The 15,882-nt window shown below is 38.3% G+C and overlaps 1 protein-coding gene across 4 annotated transcripts in view; it reads left to right on the top strand.

Moving 5' to 3' along the window:
• Nucleotides 1–15,882, top strand: part of EYA3 (EYA transcriptional coactivator and phosphatase 3) — a 95,571-nt gene that overhangs the window by 53,608 nt on the left and 26,081 nt on the right. For 3 of the 4 annotated variants that reach the window (XM_008694534.2, XM_040619105.1, XM_040619106.1), the window contains 4 exons: nucleotides 2,939–3,076; nucleotides 8,959–9,044; nucleotides 12,817–13,000; nucleotides 14,943–15,082. In XM_008694534.2, the coding sequence (XP_008692756.1) occupies nucleotides 2,939–3,076; nucleotides 8,959–9,044; nucleotides 12,817–13,000; nucleotides 14,943–15,082 (548 nt within the window). The remainder of the gene's footprint in view (nucleotides 1–2,938; nucleotides 3,077–8,958; nucleotides 9,045–12,816; nucleotides 13,001–14,942; nucleotides 15,083–15,882) is intronic. The other variant, XM_008694535.2, reaches the window with a different exon arrangement.

Here is a 15,882-nt window from a genome sequence, read left to right as displayed (position 1 = left end):
ATCAACAAAGCAAGATATTCTTTCATGTGTTTTTTCCTGAGCATTGGCATGTACTTCAGTTCCTAACCAAACTAATTTTCCTCTTAAAGATCTACTACTCTGATATGTATTACTATAAACCGAGCTGCTCAGTTTAGTTTGGTTAGTGACTAACCAAAGGTGAAGTATTTGTGCTGAGAAACTTGGGCAGCATTTGTGGTAAGACCCCAGTGTGGGGCAGTAAGAGAGTGGCGCTCAGAGACAGGCTTCATTTGCCATTGTTAGACCAGCTATTGTTCCACATCAGGCCCTTGGTGTTTAAAATGACTTGGTAAGCTCAGTAGTTGTAGGGATAGAGCAATGGACTAGGAGTCAGAAGAGCAGGGTTTGGTTTCATCTTCACTATGGGCAGTATTGCTCTACGGTCAGACCATTTGGTCATGCTGCCTGTGACTTGGAATTCTGGGAAGGGCGTTTTTAAAGGAAGATATTTATATGCTTTCAGAGCAAGGCTACTGTGATGCCAGAGACAGTGTTCATATGATCTTTTATTCTTCGATTCTTCATAAAATAATTGTATTTTGAATATCAACTTCATGTTTCTGGTCACGAACATTCAAAACTACTCTAAGTAGCCATTTCCCTACTTGCCTTAGACATTTTGCCCTGGTTTTTGACCCTATAAGAAGAGCCAGTTCATACCTTTTGAAACTTAAATAAATAATGAGACTGGCAAAACATTTTCAAGAAATACTATTCTCATTAATAAGATTCTATTTTAGTACAGTGTAATCTGAATGTGTTCGCAGATCCAACACACAGATTCAGAACCTATTTAGAAAAAAAATCATGTTGATTACAATAAATCTGAAAGTTATTGTGACATTGAAATGACAGTTTGTTTGCTTAAAAACGTGATACTCAACCACAAAGTATCATGGCACTGATAGTCAGATTTCAAATAAATGTTCAAAAAATAACATTTTCAAATATTTTTGGTGTTGAAATTTAGGTTTAGTTAGGACTTTAGCTGTGGCTAATGATCATAAACTAAGCGTGGAACGGGGGCCAGCCCTCCTAATGCATGCAAGAGATGGTAGTATTCTTTATTGTCCCCAAATAATTTATACCATGTGTTTAACAGGTGAGAAAAGAATATAACTTTTTTCTTTTTATCTTTTAACAGTTTGGGACAAGGTGATTGCCACATTCCATGTCAATGTGAGATTTTCACATCTCCCTTACATTTACTAATCAACAAATTTTACGGATCTGAGATATGTCAGTGCCCTGGTAAAGCAGAGGGCCCTACTATCAGTGCATTGTATTTCTATAAATTCAACATCAGATTAGAAGTAAATGAGGGGCGCCTGGGTGGCACAGCGGTTAAGCGCCTGCCTTCGGCTCAGGGCGTGATCCCGGCGTTATGGGATCGAGCCCCACATCGGGCTCCTCTGCTATGAGCCTGCTTCTTTCTCTCCCACTCCCCCTGCTTGTGTTCCCTCTCTCGCTGGCTGTCTCTATCTCTGTCGAATAAATAAATAAAATCTTTAAAAAAAAAAAAAAGAAGTAAATGAAATGAGTTAATATTGAATTTGAAGCTATGGTTGACCTTGGTATTGATTTCTTACCTGGAAGGTGATTGTGATCCTTCTTGGACCTAATTTAGCTTCAACTACACTGATCCACCAGCCATAATTGTTCAGAACACAGTGAACAACCAGACAGTAAGACTTTTTATAGATCGATTTTTGCATACCAAAATTATCACTAAAACTATTCATCATAAAGGACATCCTTAGGCTGTCATGTAGAAGCAAAGCTTTGTTTATGGTTTCCTAGTTTACTGCAAATGAAAAAGAAGATAAAGTGAGAAGTAAGAGATTGTCAAGTGACAGGTCACAAAGAAAAAAACAAAATGATATAGAACTATAACTGAGTTCTGTTTAGTAGTAAGCAAATGTCTTCACACATCCCAGTAGCCTTTGGGGGTGTCTCTGTAATATATATAGCACAACACACTAATTAATCTTTGTGACAATAGTTCTGAGAAAAGCTAAAGGTACGTTCACTATTTCCTCCTTGCAAAGAAGACAGGAAAAGATACAAATATATTTTAGAAAGATTGTGACTCAGGAGCATTGTGATAAAATAAAAGTGAACAGCTGTGATATCCATCAGTATGAGAGATTTATATGTGCTGACATGGAAAGATGTCTTTCACAGGTGTTATGTGGAAAAGCAAATTATGAACAATGTGTATAACATCCCATTTTTGTTAAAAAGAAAAAAAGATTAGTAAATACGTAGAAGAAATCTAAGTGACTTCTGCAAACTGTTAATAGTGCTTAACTCTGGATGCTGGGATTATATATGACTTTATTTTTCTAAGTTATATATTTCTGTAATGTTTTTAATTTATAAAAATTAAACCTATTTAGAAAAATGTCTTTCCTAATCAGAAGAAACAGGTAACAAAATAACCAGCTTAAGAAGGCAGAAAAATACTCAATACATTTTAGAAAGATTTGGTGCTTGTTTAATGGGTAAGTGAATTTTAAACTTATCTGGTATGTCTCCCGCCTTGACAATGGATAAATGATTTATCACTGTACACAATCATCAGACACTCTTTACAATAAATACTCCAGTTGGGTGTCAGTAGCTTTTTTTTTCTGAACCCTGGTCAGTCTCCCTCAGCCATGGAAATGAACTTATATACATATCATTATTGGGATTTTTGACAAGATTTTTGTTTCTATGGCCCCACTCCCCAGTCTTGGAAATTGTATTTGCTTGTGGTATATTATGAGTGGGAGAATCAGTAATTTTCTCTTACAAGCAAATTTACTTTTGTTTAAGATTTAGGTTTTAAACCTACTGGCTGATATTTGAAAGCATAACCATGCTCCTCAGTCCCAGTGTATTGTTTGTAATTGGTCCAATTTATCTGATTCAGGTGCATTGTGGCCAGGTATGAAACCTGAAAGTGGTTTAATTCAGACTCCATCTCCAAGTCAACACAGTGTTCTTACCTGCACTACAGGGTTAACCACAAGCCAGCCAAGCCCAGCACATTATTCTTATCCCATCCAAGGTAAATAGGCATGGTTGTGTGTGTTTTATTATTGTTGTTTTTGTTGTTTTCAGTCTATCTATATCTCCAAACAAATTGTGTAATACAGGAGCTCTGTCTTGTAAAATAGAAGGGGGTGATATTTGCATTTGTGCATGCTTTTTGTTGCTTTAGGCAAATCAGAACCCAGGACTCTAGTTTGTAAATAGTTCAGCCTTTAAATGGGAACTGCTTCATAGAATTGAAGCCTTCCCTTTTGCATGTTGGTGTCCAGAAAACCTGCCTGATTTTGTTTCAGTCTGTTCTCAGTGCCGTTTTGTCCTATAAATGAGCAGAAAGACTCCATGGGGTAGAACTTTGCTGACTTCTTTTATGTGAAGTCCGCATAGGGCAGAAGTGAGATGTGTGCTGCTTTTTTGCTACGGTGTTGTCATACCTCCATCCTCACTCCCCCACTTGCTGCTTCTTGGTGAGAGCATTTTTCTTTCTCAAAAAGTTCGTCTTGTTTCTATTTCATGATAAAAAGCATAGCCTTCAAGCTCGAACTCTGAAGATCTTTGCCTTTCTGAGTTGTTCTTCTGAAAGGTTAGAATTATGACAGGACTATTAGCAATGAAGACAGAGTAACTCAGAAGGCACTATGGAATTAATTCCCTGCCCTTCCAGATCTAACACAGGCAGTTTGTCATTACTCCAGATTGGAAATTAATGTCCATGTACCTGGCTTCTCATCTGCCTCCTTTCTCCTGATTTCTCCCAGCTTTAAGATTTTATTCCCTATAAAATGGGTGCTAGAGGAGTGAGGATGGGATAGCAAAAACTGGTCTGAGATACTCTTAAGATAAGAACTTTCGTGATGAGAAAGTGTTTTGATGTAGATTATATTAAATAAAATAGTTTGCTACTCAGTTTTAATTGTTTTCATTTAAATGGTTAAGAACTACTTCTGTTTGATCCATTTACCAGTTAGTAAATAATTAGGATGTCAGCTGGGCAGTCTGACCTCAGAGCATGAGTGCAATATTTATGATTTTCAGTATTGAAATCATGATGCCAATATCAACTCTCCCATAAGTGAGAACCTTTACTGACAGATAATGAAGTTTATTTTTCCTCCCCTTTTCTGGTTAACCTCTTGGCCCATTTTGTTGTTCATTAGAACTTTGGCAGAGGGTAGAATTTAAGGCAGAAGGTAACCATCAAGTTATCAATTTTTGCCTTTATTCTGAAGAAAAACATTGGTAGAATATAAGTTGAAACAATTGGCTAAAATGAAATGCGTGTATTGGCAGAGTTGAATTACCTGGGTTGTCTGCCCTCAGTATCACTCTCCTCACTCCCACCTTTAATTTCACTTAGCGTGGACAGTGAATATTAGCTATCTAGGGCTGCTCTGTTCCCCCTGTGTAACTATCCAGTCCTTCCACAGAATAAAAACAAGAAGAATTCTATCAATTTTTGGAAAATGGTCAAAATAGCAGTGTCTCCTCATCATACCCCAAAGCATTCTATAATTAACATAACATGTAGATTGTCTAGAGTTGTCAGATCACTGTGTTGTACACCTGAAGCTAATGTAATGTATGTCAGCATACTGCAACTTCTTTTAAAATATGTAATTTCAGCCTAAAAAAATTATACTTCTGGCTCGATCAACTCTGATCAAAGCCCTTTCTTCAGTTTATACAACGATGTTCATGAAAACCCTTTGGTTAAGTAAATCTGGCTTCTTTACATCAGTCTTTTCCTAGGGTATAACTATGTGGCCCAGTCTCTGATTATTTTCTTCAGTTGAGATGGCTTAAATGGCTAATATTCAAGTGGTAAAATTAATTTCAGAAATTTCAAAATTAATTTTAACTCAATCTTGACTTCTAATGAATGTGCTTGTACTCTAATATTGTTGGTAGCACATGATAGTCTTTTTTGATAGTCTTTCATTGACCATGAGTTTTGTTTTGTTCTGTTTTTTAATAGACTTTAGTTTTTACATTAGTTTTAGGTTTACAGAAAAATTGAGAGGATGGTACAGAGAGTTATATATTCCCCCATCTTGCATATAATTTCCCCTATAATTGACATCTTACATTAGAATGGAACGTTTATTACAATTAATGAACCCATATTGGTAGATTATTATTACCTAAGTCCATAGTTTATTCATATTTCCTTAGTTTTTACCTGATGTCCTATTTTTGTACCAGGATCCCATCCAGGATACCACATTTCATTTAATTGTCATGTCTACTTAGGCTCCTCTTGACTGTGTAGTTTTTCAGGGTTTTCTTGTTTTTGATGACCTTGACATGCTATACATGAATCCCACAAGTTATACAGGAATATACATGTCTACAAAATAGACGGGAATCCCACAAGTATTTATTGAGCGTCACCTACTCTGTGCCAGGTTTTTTGCTAGATATTGGAGATAATGAATAAGATAATAAGATTCTGCCTTTGTGGAGCTTATAGATGAGTAGAGGAAACAGAAAACAGGCAAGTAAATAATTAAATAGATTTTGAAAAGTTCTCTGAAAGAAAAAAAGAATAGGTTCCTGTGACTGGAGAACAAGGAGTTAGTTTTATTATTATTTTTTTTATTAACGTGCCAGCAGGGGGCAGTGGGGAGGGGCAGAAGGAGAGGGAGATGGAGAGAGAGAATCTTAAGCAGGCTCCATGCTGAGTGTGGAGCCCAGTGTGGGGCTTGATCTCATGACCTGAGCCAAAATCGAGAATCAGACACTTAACTGACTGAGCCACTCAGGCGCCCCAAGGAGTTAGTTTTAATAGACGGGTCAAAGAGAGTGCATCTGAGGAAGTAGACATGCTCAGGAGGAGCCAACATGCTGGGAGGGCAAGAGGGACAGGCCAGGGAGAACAATCCAGGCAGAGCGAGCAACACTGCAAAGGTGCTCGAGGGAGAAAGAGCTTGTCTTATTTTGAGTAACTTGAAAGCCAGGTAGAGAGAGACACGTATAAAATTAGACATGGGTAGAAAGTAAATCTTGTGCCAACTTTTATGTACCATTAACCCTTAGGTCAGCCCTCTGGCTTTGGGGCAGTGTCATTTAATTTGGCTGTGCCTCTCACAGCTCTATAACCACCATCTCCTGATTAAAACTGTCTATGTATTTTGACTATATTACTTGGACCTCTAGTGGGGCGTGGTTCTTCACAACACACCTATGAGGAAACTACTGAGTCGCCTCTTTTCATATTTATTAATTGGACCTCTAGTGGGCCATGGTTCTCAGAAGCTTTGTCTTTCTATTATTTTACAGCTCCGTTGTCAGAACAGGAGTGGAGACTATCCAAAAACAGTTGGTCATGCCATTGACGTTTGGAGGGCTAATAGTCTTCAGATATATATCAATAGGATTGACCACTTGAGTTTTGTTTGATCCTCTAAGTTTGTACTTTTTGTTGCAATTTTATTGCCGCTACTTTTGTTTTTTAAATCTGCAATCAGATATTATTTGTTGAGACATATATATGTGTATGTATATGGGTAGACCAATAAGTACTTTTTTGAGATGTGTGGCTTTTTAGTCATAGTTATATGTAGGGTAGGGTATACAGTGATGTGTGTACATTTTTAGGTAAGTTTAGCTTGGGTTCAATGATAGTTACAAGAGCCTAAAAAATTATTTATTTATTATCATCTGACTCTGTCAATGGAATCTAATCTCCGTGAGGGCAGGGACTTTGCCTTATTCACTACTCTGTTCCTCAGTGACTAGAACGGTTTCTGGATGCATAGTATGCTGTGGTTTGCTGAATGAATGAACTAATGGCACATATGAGAAATGATTTGATTGAGTTGGAGAAGTGTTACTGAACCCTATAAACTTTCTAGGTCAGCAGGCCAACATTTCCTGTGATAGAAGTCACTATTGCTGAAAGTAGTTTGTGATCCTTAGTAGGGTACTCATTAAAAATTCAGTATCAGCAACTAGCTAATCAAGTCATTAAACTTTTGGTGGAGATAATAAGAGTATATGACCAGTTGTTTGTAAGGTCTACCTTTTTACCTGTAGCCCATTTCAGTAAGTGGTCTGAAAATTGTTAAATTTATAAAACCACTTTGTTAGAGTACTTTTCCCCCCCATGTATGTCACGATCAGATATGAATGGGTTGTACTGCTAACCATTTATAAGTTAGTAAGAAGGTAGAACAGAATTAAAGGGAAATAGGAGGAAAAGAGGAGTATATGCTAGAATAAAGACCAATGAAAAATTGAACTAGAAATGAACTTTGCTAGGAGAGATAAACTTAAGAGATTAAGTAAATTATTCATTTTTCCCCCCACCTAAATCACCTTATGTTCTTCTGTTTTATTGCATGGCTACCTAGCATAATGTACTGGTAATAAAACCTGAAAGCCACTCAAAATCTCTACCCACAAGAATAATTAAAAACTATATACAGAATCATCTAAGCCTATGTATTATACAGTAATTCCTTGTACTTCCCTGTAGGGGAAAAATGGGTTAAGCCATAGTAGAAAAGAAAATGAATATTGGTGGGAAGAAAATACCATCTGTGAGGTTATTAAATCTATTTCATTTGATTGTTATGTTTAAGAAGGTAAATTCTTAGTTCCCCTGGGGGAAGAAGTATTGTAGAAAAAATCTCCCTGGATAGTCAGGAAATCTGATCCCTAGCTCATCCAGTTGGGAGATCCCAGTCATCATCATGACTACCACTAGTGGCATGATAGTAGACAAATTACCTTAACTCTTCTTTGTCCCAAGTTCTTTATCTGAAAGCTGGGGTTGCAGCAGTAGCTGTTCCTTAGACTTTCTCTTCTAATCTTTTCTAGACTTTCTTCTAAGCAGAGTACCCCTGGGGAAAGGGATAAGAATTCCCCTGATTTTGACGAGTACTCTCAGGTTTCTGCTTCATTTGTTCATCTGTTCTGTTCTTAATGGAGGTTTTCCTATTAACTTTACCAGTAAAGGACTTTTTGCTAATGGGATAGGTAGTCAGATAGGTTTACCTCATGGTGAACCCTTGTGGCCTGTGTGACTGCAGTGGGAACCATGTCTAAGTATGCTTATAAGTGAGGGAGAGGAGTTCAAGACCAGTACCTCACAGTCTCAGTTACTCTGTCCACCTGAAAATAGTCACTTTAACAAATAGTAGTCACTGAAGATTTGACTAAAACCCTGGTGGAATCTGTGATAGAAGGGTATTAAAAAAGCCCAAATTCCTTGTCCCAATACGGGCAGCCTAAATAGCTTACAGAGTACATTGTTACCCGGCCAGAATAATATTTAGTATTTTCCAAGTTTTTCCAGGCTCATTGGTAAAATCATTAAATGCCAGATCATGTTTGTTGATCCACATGAATAATCCAGGATTTAAGTAGAGCCCAAGAAGCAACTCCAAGCACCTTTGGGGGATCAGCTCCATTTCTCAGAGTAATTATGTTGCATTAGGAAAGGCATAATTTGGGGCAAGCGACAACAAATATCACAGTATAGGATTTACATGTGGATTTTCCAGAGCTCTTGTTGTTTCTGCTGGTTGTCAGTAGGTCACATTGCAGGTGAGTCATTTTTCGACAGCTCAGAAGATAGACTGGAGTGATTTGGTTTAGGTTCTGATTCCATTGACATCATTAGTATGAGCCAGTGCATTGTGTATGTATTATTCCTAGGACTTTAATAGGAAGAGTTGAAGACTCAAGTTGAAACAGAAAAATGTTTGAACTGTTTTATTTCTAATCAAGACTAGAGTAAGGTATGGCATGCAGAAGAGCAAAGCCAGTGTTTGTTCCCTTTGCGCCATGTTCTCTATCTCCTTGTAGATCTGTTTACGTAAGAAACAATATGTTGTCCATTTCTTCTAGGCTTTTACATGATATCTTTAACATCTTTTAACACTCTCAATCCTGTAGCTTCAAGCACAAATGCCAGCCTGATATCCACTTCATCTACAATTGCCAATATCCCAGCGGCAGCAGTTTCCAGCATCTCGAACCAGGTACTGTGCAACTTCATTCATCCTATTTGATACGGTTCATCAAGCTTGCTCTTCTTCTCTTCACTCCATGGTCAGTTTGCCAATCTAAGAAACAACCAGAACTAGGACCCTGGATGGTTTTTCAGGCTGCCATCCAGTTTCTCTCATTTCTCTGCTAAGTCTCTGAATGATATGGCTGCATCTGTTCCTTTACCTCCTTTGTGTGTCTGCTTCCTGCCTTGTCCCTACCAGAATGTAAGCTCCATCAGGATAGGGACTTATCTTTCTATTTTGTTCACTTACGTATTCCCAGAGTTCAGAAATTGCCTGGTTCTCACATTAAAGACACAAAATAACCATTTGCGGAATGAATGTTCCTTCTACTTTTTTATGTAGCCACTCATTCCTTTGTGAATTCTTTATGGTCTGGTCTTGATCACTGTTCTGTTAACTCTTGATGTGTAGATCACTGGTAATAGCTTCAGTGTTTTAGGGTTTTCTGTTTTTGCTGTTAGGTTTTTATTTGTTTTCTCTGCAGCAATGAATCTTTTCTCCGTGAATCTCTTCTGGCTGTAATTAACATTACTGTTCTGGGGGCGCCTGGGTGGCACAGCGGTTAAGCGTCTGCCTTCGGCTCAGGGCGTGATCCCAGCGTTATGGGATCGAGCCCCACATCAGGCTCCTCCGCTAGGAGTCTGCTTCTTCATCTCCCACTCCCCCTGCTGTGTTCCTTCTCTCGCTGGCTGTCTCTATCTCTGTTGAATAAATAAATAAAATCTTTAAAAAAAAAAAAAAACATTACTGTTCTGGTTCATCTTTTGTTTGACTGTTTTTGCATTTATTCATTCTTATAGTTCACAAATTACTGAGTTTCTGCTATACACCTGGCACTCTTCAGTGTACTGTTTATCACTTTCCCTTTCGTAGGTTTTCTTTTTGATCCTGTTTTCTCTCATGGACGGTGTATGTAGTTTTCCACGTGTTTATTACTTCATCCCCAGAAATGTTTAACCACATTCACAACTACTTCCGAAATGAACATTCTAGTCCTGACCTCATGATATCTATAGGCTTCTGCTGATTGATGGCCTATTTTTCTTTAATGTCTTGCTATTTCCCTAAGTTCATCATATCGAAAACCAGGCTTTCATTCCTCCTTTTTTTGTCTCGTTGTCCTCCAAAAGTAAAACCACTTTTCTCTATGACTTCTCAATTGTCAATGAGACCATTTTTAAATAAACCTAGGCCTCAGACCAAACCAGTCATTTTCAGTTTTATTCCTCACCCATTCCTGATCCAGCCATTTCTAGAATTCTTTCTTTTCCATTTTTGCTATTATTTCCCATGTTTTGGTTTCCCATGTTTCTCTTTTAATCCTGAATTACTTCAGTTAACTCTTCGTCTCATCTCCAGTTTTTCTCTGTACCTAACCATTTCCTAAAACACTATCTGAGGGTGCCTGGCTGATTCATTCGGTGGAGCTTGCAACTCTTGATTTCAGGGTCATGAGTTCAAGCCCTATGTTAGGGGTGGGATAGAGATTACTAAAAAATAAAAAATAAATTTAAAAAAAGATTTTGAAGCACTATCTGAGTAATTTTTTCAAAAGTCCACCTTTCTCCTGTCAATTACCTGTCCAGAATCTTTTTGTATTTTTGTTGTTTTGATTTTGATAGTCCCTATTACCTGCCCCACACACAAATTATACAACATTGCCTAAAGAATCCAAGTCACATTCATGGGCTTGCATGACACATTCAAGCCTGCAAGATCCTTTGTTTCAACCAGACTCAACATCTCTGATCCCCTAATAAAACCTTTTCAGGGCCTATTCGTGCTCTTATTCCCTGTCTCTGTTTATCTCAGAAAGCTCTCTGACTACCACAGTCTGCAGGGATAGTTGTCTTCTTCTGCATTTAAGTCATTTGACATACAATTTATTGCCAATTTGTTTGGAAATATTGTTGTCTTCTCCGGCTAGACTTATAACTCCCTTGAGTTCAACCAGTACAACTTACTCTTTTCTTTAATGTTCCAGCTCATACACAGACATGCACCCTGACTGAGCTGTATTTGGTTTATGATAGGTGCTCAGTACTCTTTATAATTGGTCTGGTTGATTAGCTTCTTCCTACTTGTTACCAACATCAGTTGAAATTTTTTAAGGTGTGTATTTGCGCTATATATCATAGACATTTTTGTACAGCTTTACTAAGGTATAATTGATATATAATAATCTGCATAAATTTAAATTGTACAGTTTGATAAGATTTGACATGTATGTGCCCATGAAGCCATCAAAAGTTCCCTCCAGTTTTCTTTTCTTTTTTTTTTTTTTTTTTTAAGTAGGCTGTATGCCCAGCATGGAACCCAAAGTGGGGCTGGAACTCATGACCCTGAGATCAAGACCTGAGCCGAGATCAAGAGTCAGAGACGCTTAACCAACTGAGCTACCCATGCATCCCTCCCTCCAAATAGTTTATTTTATTTTAAAGATTTTATTTATTTAAGAGAGAAAGAGCACAAGGGGGGGAGGGGCAAAAGGAGAGGGGAAGCACACTCCCCGCTGAGCAGGGAGCCCCATGCAGGGCTCAATCCCAGGATCCCTGGATTGTGACCTGAGCCAAAGGCAGACACTTAATCAACTGAGCCACCCAGGTGCCCCAGTACTCAGTTTTTTTTGTTGTTGTTTTTGTTTTGTTTTTTTTAAAGATTTTATTTATTTATTCGACAGAGATAGAGACAGCCAGCGAGAGAGGGAACATAAGCAGGGGGAGTGGGAGAGGAAGAAGCAGGCTCATAGCAGAAGAGCCTGATGTGGGGCTCGATCCCAGATCGCCGGGATCACGCCCTTAGCTGAAGGCAGACGCTTAACCGCTGTGCCTCCCAGGCGCCCCCCAGTACTCAGTTTTTAAACTGGGAAACCTACGGGCACCTGTGTGGCTCAGTTGGTTAAGCAACTAACTGCCTTAGGCTCAGGTCATGGTCCCAGAGTCCCAAGATCGAGTCCCGCATCGGGCTCCCTGCTCAGCGGGGAGTCTGCTTCTCCCTCTGACACTCTCCCCTCTCATGCTCTCTCTTACTCTCTCTCTCTCAAATAAATAAATAAAATCTTAAAAGAAAAAACCCAGAAATTTATTAAACTGGGGAACCTTAATGTAGGATGTGTTTTTTTGTTTAAGCTCATCTGTACTTAGAAAGCACTAGAATCTAATGCAGTTGCTTATAAACTTCTTAAAGAATCTTCAGAAGTTCTGTGCAGAAATTTATACAGAAATTCAGCACTTAAAATAGAAAAAAAGGGGCACCTGGGTGGCTCAGTCCTTGAGCGTCTGCCTTCGGCTCAGAGCGTGATCCCAGAGTCCTGGGATCGAGCCCCACATCAGGTTCCTCCACTAGGAGCCTGCTTCTTCCTCTCCCACTACCCCTGCCTGTGTTTCCTCTCTCGCTGGCTGCCTCTCTCTGTTAAATAAATAAATAAAATCTTTAAAAAAAAAAAAAAGAAAGAAAGAAAGCTGTTAGAATAGAAAAGGGACATTGTAGAGTACGTGGGACCCTTCCCTCTCCAAAGATAGCCCCTGAGGTGTCTCCTCTTGACTCTTAGTTTTCTGCAGAATGCATTTTGAAGATCATTGGTTTACGTGGAAGCTATAGATGGGTAAATGAGAAGTCAAATAAATGTTTTAGGAAAATAACTATGAATAAGAGAGACATGAAAGTCTCTTGTGTTGAAATCAGCGTTTTGCTCTTTCTAAGAGTTTTGTTTTCCTCCCTTATTGCCCTTGGTCTGCAGGACTATCCCACCTATACTATCCTTGGTCAGAGTCAGTACCAGACCTGCTACCCCAGCTCCAGCTTTGGAGTCACAGGCCAGAGTAACAGTGAGGCTGAGAGTGCCACATTAGCAGCAGCCACATACCAGACGGACAAGCCTAGTGTCATGGTACCTGCGCCTGCAGCACAGAGACTTTCATCTGGTAAGCACCGGAGCTCTCAGAACTTTGGCCTAAGGGCACCTCATTCAACATGTAATAGTAAAGATCATTTTGTTCTGGTCTAAGTCACTGTTACTGTGCTATTGGCTTTCCCTCTCGGGTGAGGAATATTTAAACATTGGAACCAGACCATATGATGAGTCATTGGCAGGCTGAATGTAATACCTGATGTTGTGAACAGAAAAATCCCAAGAATGAAAAGACTGTGACACCCACCCCGCCCTTTAGCTTTAATGTGCTTGTCACGGGGAACTTCAGAATCTTGGCATGTTTTGTAAAAGTGGAAGGACTCCAGTTTTGGTCTCTGCATATTTTGGACGCTTGCTGAGACCTCAGAGCAGTAGTTCCTAGCTTTTTCTGTGTCACGTATCTCCAAGATCCTGAGGAAAGCTATGGTCTTTTCCCCCTCAATGAAATACATAAAATTTAACCTACAGTTTAAACCTATACATTTAGATTTGAAATTTATCGATGAATTATGAAGTCCAGGTTAAAAAAAACAAAACCCTGACATCAAGACCTTATACACACATTCAGTAAATAAACATATGTATATGCTTTTTATTTGTTTCTATCATTCAGGAAAATTTGGTGGTTGGCTGTCACATCATGTAACTGGAGGGAGGACTGTTTGTTAGCACTAATGCATTTTTTAGAAGTATCTCAACTAAAGCACTTTTTTGTGCACCTTGCCTTCACTAGTCTTCTAAGGAAATGGAAGTACAGATGGTCACCGCTTCAAACTTACATAACTTTGAAATAGTTACACATGTTGAATGCCTTAGTTTTGAAATTATATCTCTAAATATCTTTGTTCTTCATAACAATTTTAACTTTTTAAGAATAGGGAATTTCAAACCTAGAAGTTGTCAGAATAGTGTAATGAACCTCTTATGTATCCATCGCCCATCTTCAACAATTAACTCATATTTCAGCTATATTTCATCCAGTTCTGTTGCCAAATTCCAGGCATCGTATGTCTAAAAGATAAATACTTGCTGTCATAATCACAATGCCATTATCTCATCTGAAATAATTCAACAGTAATTCCTTAATATCATAAAATGCTAAAAGGTATTATTTCTAGTTTTCTCATAAATGTTAAGAGTTTTATTTTCCTTTTATAGTTTACTTAAATTAGGGTCAAAGTAAGGTCCATACATTGGGATTGGTGGATATATATTTTGTCTCTTTTAACTTATAAATTCCCCTCTTTTTTAATTCTCTGGTGTACTGTATTTGTGAAGAAACTGGAGTGTTTATCTCATGCCATCTTCTAGTCTGAATTTTGCTGATTATCTCTGTATTGGGTAGATCAATATGTCCTGCTGCCTTCGGTATTTTATTTTAAATTGGTAAATAGATCTAGAGTTGGGATTTTCAACTAAAGGTGATTTTTGTGCCATGCCCTCTCCCACATTCACCTAAGACATTTGACAGTGTGTGAGACATTTTCAGCTGTCACAGTGGGTGGGGAGTGCTGCCGGCATCTAGTGGATAGAGGCCAAGGGTGCTGCTTAACCAAGCATCCTATAATGCGTAGGACGTCAACTCAACAAAAAATTATCTGGCCCAAAACGTCAATTGTGCCAAGTCAAGAAACTCTGATGTAGAAACTTGACCAGATACAGATTCAGATTTTTGTTTTTTGTTTTTGTTTTGGCAAACAGCTTTATAGCTGTGCTTCCATTGAGAGGCAGGTATGTAAATTCTGTTAATAACTCTCTCTGTGATGTTAGGAGCTGTTGATGCTCGATGTTGATGCCTACGTCTACATTCCTAAACTGATTAGGTAAAGTTTGGTTTTCCAGCCTTTATCCCTGCAGTATGATTCTTAAGGATAGAAAGCATGCTGACCCCTCTTCCTGCTCTGGTTCTTATAGCCTGTGACTACTAGCAATATATGTCTCACTTTTTGTTCTAGGAGATCCTTCTTCAAGCCCATCTTTGTCCCAAACTACACCAAATAAAGATGCTGATGACCAGTCCAGAAAAAACATGACTGGCAAGAATCGGGGCAAAAGGAAAGCTGATGCCAGCTCTTCCCAGGACAGTGAATTGGAAGTATGGGAAGAAACTCATTTGAGTTACCTACTTTCTTCCTCATTTTTTAAGTTCATTGAACATGCATATCTGAAACTCATGGAGATACCATAGTTCTATGTTGAATGCCCCCCCCCCATTTCTGGGCAAGAGAAACGAAATTGGCCACATGAAGAGAGAAATGTAAAAAAACATTTCCCCGTGCCCGTAACTCACCATATTACTTTTAGATGCTTTTCACCAAAGCATTGAAAAAGCTTTTTTGAATTTAGTTAGCCAGGTAACTTTTTAAGGGAAAGAACAAACTGTTCTCTCTGTTCCAGAGGAAAACAGAAAGAACAATTCCCTCATATTCAGAAAGCACAGGGTGTCACAAATAATGTCATAATGTTCTCCATTTAAAAATCTAAAAGTAAAATGAGAAGATGAGAGTGCTTTAGGCTAAGCTTCTGTGAAACCTGTGACGAGATCTGGTAACTTATTAATGAGATTGGTACTCACTTATTTTGTGGTTAAGCACTGTAAGAATTTATTATGGGCATACATTTGGCTTCGTTGTTAAAAAGATTAGAAAATCATACAAAATGCTAATAAGTGGAGTTTTTATATGCTTTTGTTTTTGTGTTTGATTTTTCTATAATATGAGCATTTAATGGGCAGAGGGATGCTGTATTTAAAAATGAGTTCATTGATAGGTATTAAGACATAAGTAAATTGAGGCTATGTTTGGGGACTCTCTTTCCTTTTGTTTGTGACACACACACAAAAAAGGTAAAAAAGAAGGAAAATTTAAAGTCCTTTTACATTTATTGGGAAAAACT

Source organism: Ursus maritimus, unplaced genomic scaffold, assembly GCF_017311325.1.
Source record: "Ursus maritimus isolate PB19 unplaced genomic scaffold, ASM1731132v1 scaffold_32, whole genome shotgun sequence".
NCBI classification, from domain to species: domain Eukaryota; kingdom Metazoa; phylum Chordata; class Mammalia; order Carnivora; family Ursidae; genus Ursus; species Ursus maritimus.
Note: the sequence above shows the minus strand (reverse complement) of the source record. Positions and strands in the feature narration are given on the sequence as shown.